The sequence below is a fragment of the Merops nubicus genome, unplaced genomic scaffold, assembly GCF_000691845.1.
Source record: "Merops nubicus isolate BGI_N331 unplaced genomic scaffold, ASM69184v1 Scaffold46733, whole genome shotgun sequence".
Lineage (NCBI taxonomy): Eukaryota > Metazoa > Chordata > Aves > Coraciiformes > Meropidae > Merops > Merops nubicus.
The window spans coordinates 249-10,527 of NW_008601821.1; the positions used below are offsets into that span (position 1 = coordinate 249).

Below are 10,279 nucleotides of genomic sequence, written 5' to 3' on the forward strand. Positions count from 1 at the left end.
TGCATTTTCTTCAGCAACCACACAGTTTAAAAACTGTAACCTGGTGGTTTTGAGTAAGATAGGAGAAAGAATGAGTCAACTGTCTCCACAGGAAATGTTCTACAAGCTCCCCATTTTTGGCCAACATAGGAAGGCAGGCAAGAAGGATGGAGAAAAAAAGAAATCAAACCTTAAGTAGGTCTTGTCATAGTGCAGTGTTGCAACTCATAACAATCTCCCTATGTGCATTACCTTGTACACTTTGGACTCAGAGGTTTAAAAATCAAGATACAAGTAAGGCTGTCAATGTCACAACTCTCAATTAGTAATATTCCATCCATGTTTTATTGATGGAATTTTATTAGATTAATAGTAATTAGACTTCAATCTAATCCAAAGTACTGACTTAAACTTTTAATATCTCACCTAAACTACCTCCACCAATACCCCCTTATCTCAGTCCATTTCAGCAAACTAAAACACACAAACATAGCTGAGCTTACTCTCAGTCAAGTCCCCTTTTATTTCACAGATGGTAATTACCTACAGCTAAACAAATCTGAAGTTCAGACTGAGTCACTGAAACATGTTCCAAAGACTTGGAGGAATGGACTGTATGCAGTCTTTTGCCACTTCAACCCTTATTATTTCCTCTGCTTTGAAATATAACAGTGGAAACACTTTTACATTTCAACTTGGCTGACATTCTTTTAACATTTTTTAGTTGTACATCCCCTACATGAAAACCAAGAAACACAGCAGTGTGAAAACAGACTAGAAAATCTCATTCATGTAGAAATAGCAATAATGAGAAACTTTTTTCATATGTAGATGATACTTGTTAGTGACCCACTTGGAAAATTTTCTCTTATTACTACTACCACATGATGATACTCATGGGTCCCTTCCAAATCATGATATTCTACATTCTATGACATTTTGCACAGACTGCAGAGCATTCTTAGAGTCAGTCCAGATTTGAAGATAATTCACTCCTTTTATAAAAAAAGGCCAGTTTTAAACATACATAGCTGAAAATACAAAGCAGCCTTAGGAGTTAAATGTTTATGTAGCTGAACTGAGAAATACCAGAAGTAAATTAGGTTCAGCACTGGAGAGCATTTTAAAGCATCCTAGCAATTACACAGAAGCTCGATGTGGTCACTACGACTTTTCAATCCAACCATATCTTTGGAAAAGTTGGATTTAACATCACATTAGCTCATGTTTTTTCTAATGTATTTGGTAACTCTGCTGGAACACAGATACTGCTTATTGCTTTGAAACATACAACATCATTATGGAAACCTAGATGCTTGTCCAGAGTTCTTAGTAGCCAAAATTAAAAAGATCAAACAGAGCACAGTAGGAACAAAGGCACGTGGTTAATTATAAAAGTATTTACAAGGTACTTGAGCATTTATTTCTATCTACTAGAAACTCATTGATCTTGAATATAAAGACTACTGAAATATGTTAAAGGAGACCATCCCAAAGAGATGCTCTCGAGCAATATGAGCAGAGAATCTTAGACACCATTAAATCATAGATGGAATTAAGTTTCTCATCTTGAATATGGAATTTCCAAATATTAACGTTCATAAGTTTATTACTCCAAGTGCTGTGATACTTCAGTGCAACCCCCTTCAAAGGTTGAAGCTGGCACAGTTAAGGCAGTCTACTAACAGTATTTTAAGATTCAGCACATGGTGTTTAATGGTGCCTGGTGGTTCTCAATTTGGAGAGCTGTCTTTTGAAACCTTCATCCACAACGTCATCCATCTAGCTAATGCAGTCTCAGACAGCACGTTTGAACACCACAATTCTTGCAGTGTTTGGGTTTTTTTTTTAGGAGGTGGGAAGGGAGAAGGAGTCTAACAACGAGCCATTAGCTCCATAAGCAACTCTACAGGATGGTTCACATCTACAGGTTGATGTGTAGCTTTATTGTACATTGTGCTAACCTTTACAGGCTGCCCACAAGGTGCTTCTAAAACTACATCCATTACATTCAAACCTAGAAGCAGTCTATAAATCCCGGTACCACAATCTGTGCTCCACTGACAGTGCTTCGACAAGTCTGTTGACAAAAGGAAAATAATTTTCCTAGGGTGGTTTGTTGTTTTTCTTCTTCCATGGAAGTTCATTAATGCACAAGTTTGGGGAAGGGGGAAAAAAAAACAAAACAACAAAACCCAACCCTCTCTGAACAAATCAGTCAAACTCTTTAAGAGGATTCGACCTCATTCAGATTTTTCCCTGCAGACATGAGCTAGTCATTTTGAAACTATTATCCTCAACTACAGAAAAGGATTTTCCTCTAGTAGTACAGAAATGGTTTCCAAGAACTGACTTGAAGAGTTATAAAATTCTGCAGAAGAAAACAGAAAATTAAAAAAAAAAAAAAAAAACAAACTGCATAGTACATGATCCCTTTTATTCACCAAAGCTGTTCATCTAAGTCCCAAGTGGTAACAGAAAGTAGCAGAACAGCTGCTCAGCCTCCAGATGCAGGTGTGTTCAGTGCTTTCTGTAACATCTTTCCATCTTTCTTTCCCTCTTGCTTGTTGTCAGGTCTCTTCAAAGAACAGTTACAGAAGTGGGAAGGAAAAAGTAAGAGAAAATAAAATAGCATTTTGAGATAGATTAATATTCCTCCAATTTTTCATCTAAAATATTGAAGTACATTTATTTATTTATTATGAGTCATCAGAAGACCACTCTCCTGGATTTAAAATATTTTTTTTTCTTTTTCTTTGGAAAAAAGGAAGAGAAAAAACCAAACCCAACACACATTACTAAAACCACAGATGCTGTGGATTTCCTGCCTGCCCGTCTCTCCTTACGTATGTCCATACTGATGTCAGAGCCAGTTCAAAAAAGTCTAATCACTATCTAAATTAACAGGGTTGTAGTCAGGGTCATCCTCTTCATCCTCCAACTCCAAATCATCCATTTCTTGGAATAAAGATTCATCAACCTCCACACTGTTTCCAGCTGCAAAGAACAGAAAAATAATTTATTTTCATCCAGGTAGGAAAACAGCACCTAAGAAAACACACAACACTTTTTCACATTCATTCTTCAATGTAGGTAGCTGCTAACTTGCTTGGCTTTTAATGTATCAAGCAGCTACGGAAAAGGTAACGCCACATTTTATCTTCTGCAGCGAAGCTTTTTTCACAGGATCTCGGAATCCATTGGGAGAACCAACATTTAGTTGTTCCCAGGAGCAGAGATCCTTTCTCTCAGGCACTATCAAAGCAGGAGCTCAGGAGCTCACAGACAGAATAGTTACAACTATCATAGCCACATAGGGTTTATAAAAACACCTTTGCACACCATTTATAAGCCTACATACATACATTTTCTTTCAGAGACATTTTGAAAGCATGATGAAATTTTTCCCAATTTTATTCTAATTTTAAAAGCAAGATGAAATTTTGAATGTTTTCACATTTTCATCTGAAAGAGATGATGCCCACCTAAGGATAAAACCCGAGACTACTGAGGTTTTACTGGTGTATCAACAGCGACATCAAGTGGCCCTCAACAAAATTCTGCTCTTCCACTGGATTTGAAAGAGCACTTAGAATCGTTTCCCTCTAAAAGATGATGCCATTAACTTGCTTAAGCTGTGAGAATTAGTATTACTTATTACACAGAACTGTAACGTTAAACTGCAGTTAGCAACCTGTTGCATTTATGCCAGAATGCAGGCAGCAATAAGAACAGAAGTTTTTCACCACCAATAGCAACAGGATTAAAAGTTAATACAGTAAGTCCAGGTCACTCGGACACAGAGCCCAAATACCGAGGCCTGTTCCTCCCTTGAGACAGACAAATGGAAAATACATCAACAACCCATCTCACCTTAGGCATTCTGGAGGAAGGCAAGGTTAAATGATGCCCTCTAACCAAAAGAAACTCAGCTCCCCCATTACTGCCATTCCAGGTTTATACTTACTGATGTTCATAAACAATTTTTTTTTGCTACTTGCGGAGAAAATTCTCAACTGTCCTTTGCATGCATGTTCTGCAATACCAGTAGATAACTCAGCTACATTAAAGAACTGTCTACTAAAAGGCAGTACAAAATATTAAGTATATATATGACTGTGAGATCTGTATGATTTATCTCTGAGAGATTTTCCAAGTTTAACATCTTTTGGCACAGGCTTACAAAGTTCTTGGCTGCCACCAGGGCAGATATTTTCAGAAAGATAATAGACAAATCTGCACAAAACCAAAGGAAGAACTGAGTTGCAAAGAAGCAAACAGCATTCAATTTGACCTGCAAGAGGTTTTCGATTGATGTTAAGATGGAAAGAGACAAGAACTTCAAGGTCTGTGCTTGAAATTGGAAGTAAGAAGATACTGAGGTAAGATATTAAATCAGAAATATAACACAGGCTTTACTTAGGAATTTTGATCTACTTTAAGCTGCTGTATTTCAGTTGCAGAAAGAAACAAATTTACCTTCCTCCAAGAACTGGATGTCAGAGGTGTCAAGGTTGTGATCCATTTCAAACAGCTGTTTACCTAGAAATAAAATTAAAAAATGATATGTAAGCAAATAGAATTCTGAAATAACTATCAAACTAAGGCAACAATAGCACATGTATTTTAGGCTTTTCAAATTAACCAGTTTGAGCAGTCTTTTCTTGGTGTGCATGGGTGGGGTTTTTTATGTGTTTGCTTTTTGTTCATTTGTTTGTTTTGTTTTTTTTTAAACTGCTCCTTTCTCTGAGTTCCCCATTCTGATTTTTTAACTATTCACCCAGGATTTTTCCACACCAACAGGCTTCTTGCTCTTATATGTGAAAAGTGTCACTGTTTCTTACAGTCACTTTAATGTTACTAAAACTTTTCACACTGTACTGCCCCACAACCCTTGCTCACTCATTACTGCTTTAGTCCTCGTCTTGCATTCCACAAGAAATCTTCTGTGGGAACTGGAAAGGAAATTAGGTGCCTTCTCCATCTTTTTCTGTATTGCCTCCCCATTAAAGAAGCAACCTGTATCTACACAGAAATCACCATACACACCCCCATCTGTGAAGGAAATGATTGTGCAAGGCAAAGTGAAGCCTTTCTAATCAGGAAGTAAGGGAAGAAAAGCTCAAGACTTTTCCCACATAAACTGCCCCAACTTCCACCTATATCTGCATTACTTACACAGGCTTCCATCAACAAGACTGCTTGGTGTTCAAACTAAAACATTCAAGACATCTTTTACTTCTACTGGTGCTACACTCATGATATCTGAGAATAATCCTGGTTTTACTTTTGTAAGCAGGAGCTTCTATAAACTAGACTTGTACAGAGGAAAATAAACACAGCACACTGACAACGATTTTAAGAACGGGAAAGCTGGAAAAAGCCTGATTTGTACTGTCTCATCTTTGGAGATTCCCAGATGCATTCCCTTCAAAGAGGAATCAAGTGTGTTCCCTGCAATGTACAGCCTTTCATGAAACTTTCTACCTTTACAATTCCCTGTCAGAAATCTCTGTCAGATTTCATCAAAACTAGCCAAAAGTTTCAAAGCCATCAGAATGGAGGAGAAAACATAACAGTGATAGAGCATGATCACATCAGTCATGTTTTTTCTGACACTCACGTTAAAAAGGAGATCAAACATCACAGGAAAACAAGTCCAAAGCTAAGATGTGGAGAGTGTGCTGGAGGATGCCCAAGATTTAATTCTTACCCACAAGTTCTCCTAAGAAAAGAAATTTCCTCCACATTTTTCCACTGGATACAGAGTTTGCTTTCTGCTGGACAAACTGATCTGCAAAACACAGAGCCTGAAACCACTGCTTTGACAAGCTCCTCCCCCAGGTATCAGTGTAATCCTATCTAGTGATCATAAGCTTGTCATATGCAGCAGCCAGCCTCTGTGCTGCTTCAGTCCAGCAACAGCATCCCGACCTCCTAATGGCACTTGAGTAATTTGAAGTTGCTCTACAATACAGTACAGTACAGGCCAAATCAATAAACTGTTTGATGTAGATTAGTTCTCTTCCTTAACAAACCCAAACTATTTCTGACAGAACAACGCTTGTCAGTAGCAGCTCCAAGTGTGTGTACTGTCTGACACAAAACTGAAGAAGCTTAAATACACAGTTTGGGAACCTCAATGACTCCAGAAGAAATCCTGCACCTATTAGCTTTTGATTTAGCCCAAACTCAGCACTGGGAAAGACTTCTTGCAAAATGGAAAATAAACTCTTACTGCTGCAGTATTTGATTGTTATTTACTGCCATCACATTTCAGCATAAAAACTACTTTTAGGCTTGTCATTGTAGTCTGGTAACACTGAGAAAATTTCAGGACAAGTTTTAAAACATACCACTTAATTTATTTTTGCCTGCTTGTTCTTCTTCTTTCATTTTTTTCCTTTTTATTTCTAGGAGTTCTGCATCAAACTTTGCTTTCCAACTTAGGAAGTTCTCAATGGTAACAGGAGTGCCATGAAAACGTTGCTGAAAGAACAGAAAACAAGGCTGCAAACACAACTTGCAAAGCTATGAGTGAAGATGAGCATTCTCTTAATTATTTAAATTATAACATTCCAGAAGCATGGCTTGTTGTTAATTATTCTGAGAAATTAATCCTAACCCTGAGAAGATACAAAGAACACATTCTTACTGGTTTGTTTTTGGTTTGTTTGGGTTTTTGTTTGTTTGTTTGTCTTTTGTCACAGGGCTCACCCTTCAGAGTGCTGTACTACAGTGGAAATTCTTGGGGAAAAAAAATCACACATCCTACTTTTGAACCTATGGTGCAGTAGTTAGCAATGCACCACTAATACAGGTTACACAGAAGCAGGCAGCACTTCTTATCAACTCTTAAGTGCAATGTACACTGAAATATTTGCCATTATAACATGTTACGCTTTCTATCTTGTTGAGGCAGAAAAAAAGGATTCTTTTTTCCCAGCTATTTTCCCACCATTTTCAGAAATACTGAGCCTTCCAAGTCCCATCTGAGGAATTTCTGAGGAAGAAAGTGACAACTCACTAGTTGGAACTTACCACAGCACATTCCACGAAAGTAAAAATTATTGCAGAGTGGCTGGTAGAAAGGACACATGCAGGGAGGAAAAAACAGCCTTGAAGGCTGGTCCCACTGCTTCCACCCTACCCACTCGGTCTACCAAGAGAGGTTTCCTCAGACCATGCAGCCTGTGTGCACCACGCCATACTCCAGCCTTTTGAACTCCCCACTGCCTCTTCAAGCAAAAAACTGGCTACAGCAACTTTTATTTCATTTGGGAAAAATCCCTGCCTCTGCCTCAGGAAGTAATGGTAGAAGGGGTTGTGAACATGCAATACATTTCTGAAAAGACTGCTTTAAAAATAAAAGGGGAGGGGAATTCAAAAAATCACTCGACTATTAGAAGATCCTTAAATGCACTTCAGTTTTAATTATATCAACTTTATGATTGATGTTCTTCTCCCACCACAACTGAGAACTACTCCTTCATCAAACCCAAGCATTTAAAAACAGTGGGAAATTTTTACTTAAAAACATTGTTTTACATACTTTTTCCTCTTCTTCTGCTTCTCTTTCTTTCTGTTTCTTTTCCTCTTCTCTTCGTGTTTTTATTTGATCCACTATTTCATTTAATTTCTCCTGCACTGCTGAGACTAGAGTGAAGATCATTACCATTCCTAAATTTTCTTCTGCCTACAACACAAAGAGGGCAACTTCAAACAGAAGAACCTCAAATCTTCAGCAGTTGAATGCGTGAGTATGCTGGGAAAGCAACATGCTGTGAAAATGCAGGCGACACAGCTGAGGCACTCTGCACCACCTTCAAAAGTTCACTGTAAAATTCAAGTCAATTGGCCAGTTAATCCTGTCAAAGTTCCCCCAAATAGGTGCACAGCAAAACATCAATGATGAACACCAGTGTTCAGATTATCAACATATTACAGACAACTGGAAGGCTTTCTAACGAGTAAAACAAAACCTATTGTAGGAATACAAATCCAAGATTTCAATATCAGAAATCATAAGAGACAAGATTCATACAGAACTTCTCCTCTCCTGAAATGGCTTATTCCTTAATCCCGTTCAATCCCCTTTGAAATGGGACACTTTCTGAGGAAAAAACCAAAAAACATTAGTTGATGTTGGCTTCATATGGCCTGTATATGAAATAAACTGTGAAGAAGGAATGCCTACTGAACATATCATGGTAAATTTAAGGCAGGGAGGACTTGTCAAGAATTCCTGAAACCAAAGAACTGTTTCCTTCTCATTCCTTCACAATACACTCTCAATGACCCCGAAGTCTGAAGAGATTCCCCACCCCCCCAATATTTATGTTATTAAAAAGAATCAGTATATCACTTCTTAATCTTTCCAAATAAAAATAACATGGCGTATTTCCACAAATGCTATATACAGTTGAACAACTTCACCTTAAGCTAGAGCTGCAAAAGAGGGGAAGCCCTGCAGCACTTCCATTCCATTATTGTAGCTTCACACTCTGAATTAGCCCTGTATTTGACCTCCTTAACATAAGTTACCTCAATAATGTTATTTACCAAACTCAAACGTCAAAGTCAGTTCCTACAGTACAGAATAGGTTTCAAATCATCAGCACAAAGCTCCTAAAACAGCTTATGTGAGAGAGAAATGCTGGTTAAAGTGTGAAGTGACGTCAAGCTGAATTGAGATATTCCATTTTCCTTACCTGTTGTTCTAGTAGCTTTATTATGTCTGTAACATCATTATCGTCAAGATTCTCCTGTGAGACAATTTCATACAGTGGAGTTTCATCAGGATATCTTTCTCTATAGGTAAATTTAAGGGTTGTTTGGACAGCTACGAGACAAAAAAAACACATTTTTATGGTGATAACTCTATGTAACTTTAATTGTATGTTTTTCTATTGCAGCAGCAGCCTAAAGATTTTAAAATATAAAACATTAGTGTCTTACAGGAATAGCCATCTTACACAAATGTTAAAACTATATAAATAATTTAAATATAATGCTAGAGTTCTGAGAAATTAAAATGATGAAGTTTACCCTTATATAAACTATTACAAGCTATTAATGTCTGAAGGGTCTTTAGAAAGACTAGAGAACCTTCTGTGGTATGGTGGGTACTAAAGCAGTAATCTGTCTTCCCCCATATTCCACTTAAAGTTGGAGAAAATGAAGAAGAGTTCTAACAAAAGATCTAGAGAGAATCTCATTCTATTAATGCTTCAAATTCTGTGTGCCTGAAGACAAGCAGAGCTTGGGCAACATGGAAACAAGGCCAAAGAGAATCAAGTTCCTTTCACGCATCCTGCCAGAGTACTAGAGACTTCCTTCAGTTCCACACCCACGGTTCTGGCAGACCAGCAGTGTCCTCAGCCTTGGAGCAGGACTTTTAAAACCGAAGGAGACAGCAGCAGTTCCTTCACTCTGATACAGTAACCCAGAACAGCAGCTCTCAGGTTTACCTGGAGCAGGGCTTGCTTACCACAAGCCCATGCAACCACTGACACTCAACAAATACAGGGGGACTTGGGACCCACAGCTTGTTGCTCTGGAATTGTTCCTCAAGGGCAACCTGTCCACAACACACAGACTCAACTCTCTTGCGGCTGGTATACACACAGTTGCTAGGGAAAAAAAAAAAAAAATCACCTGACAACACGGTTGTAAGCTACTGTGGGGATGATGACAACCCATACTTTTTGAAGTTACACTACAAAGCATTTGAAAGAAAGCAGCCATAGTGAGAGAGTGCAACACTTCTGCGTGCTAAAAGAACACCAGAACTCTTGAACTACATTTTCTGAGGAATGTTTGCTGGATCAGGCCCCTAAGAGGACTTAAGTGGAGGCATACTTAGTTGCTGGTGACAGAAGTAGGCTTACACAGAAATTCCTCCTATATATGTTTAAGCCACGATAAACTTACTTTCATCATTTTCTCCTGCTTCAGATGTCACAGTGATTGTGAAAGTCGTCGGCTTTTCTGACAATACTGCTCAAAGAAAACAGAAAGAAAAAAAGAGACAGATTCCTTAAATCAGACAAGTACTTCTTCACATCACTAGAACTGAACGTCTCGAGGATTAACAACGAAAGGAAGCCCTTCATACAGCATTAAGGGCCTTTCTACCCTATTAATAAATACATTTCAGTTAATCAGTATTTTCCATATCATAGAATCATAGGGGTTGGAAGGGACCTCGAAAGATCATCTAGTCCAACCCCCCTGCCAGAGCAGGATCACCTAGAGTACATCACACAGGAAGGCGTCCAGGCGGGGTCTGAATGACTCC

The 10,279-nt window shown here is 38.2% G+C and overlaps 1 protein-coding gene across 1 annotated transcript; it reads right to left on the reverse strand.

Moving 5' to 3' along the window:
• Positions 1-2,640: 2,640 nt before the first annotated feature.
• RWDD1 (RWD domain containing 1) lies at positions 2,641-9,975 on the reverse strand. The gene is made up of 6 exons (XM_008938101.1): positions 9,913-9,975; positions 8,691-8,821; positions 7,532-7,675; positions 6,336-6,468; positions 4,459-4,521; positions 2,641-2,976 (listed from the first exon to the last, which is right to left on the reverse strand). The coding sequence occupies exons 3-6, from the start codon at positions 7,655-7,657 to the stop codon at positions 2,864-2,866; spliced, it is 435 nt and encodes a 144-aa protein (XP_008936349.1). The 5' UTR covers positions 7,658-7,675; positions 8,691-8,821; positions 9,913-9,975; the 3' UTR covers positions 2,641-2,863.
• Between the last annotated feature and the right edge of the window lie 304 nt (positions 9,976-10,279).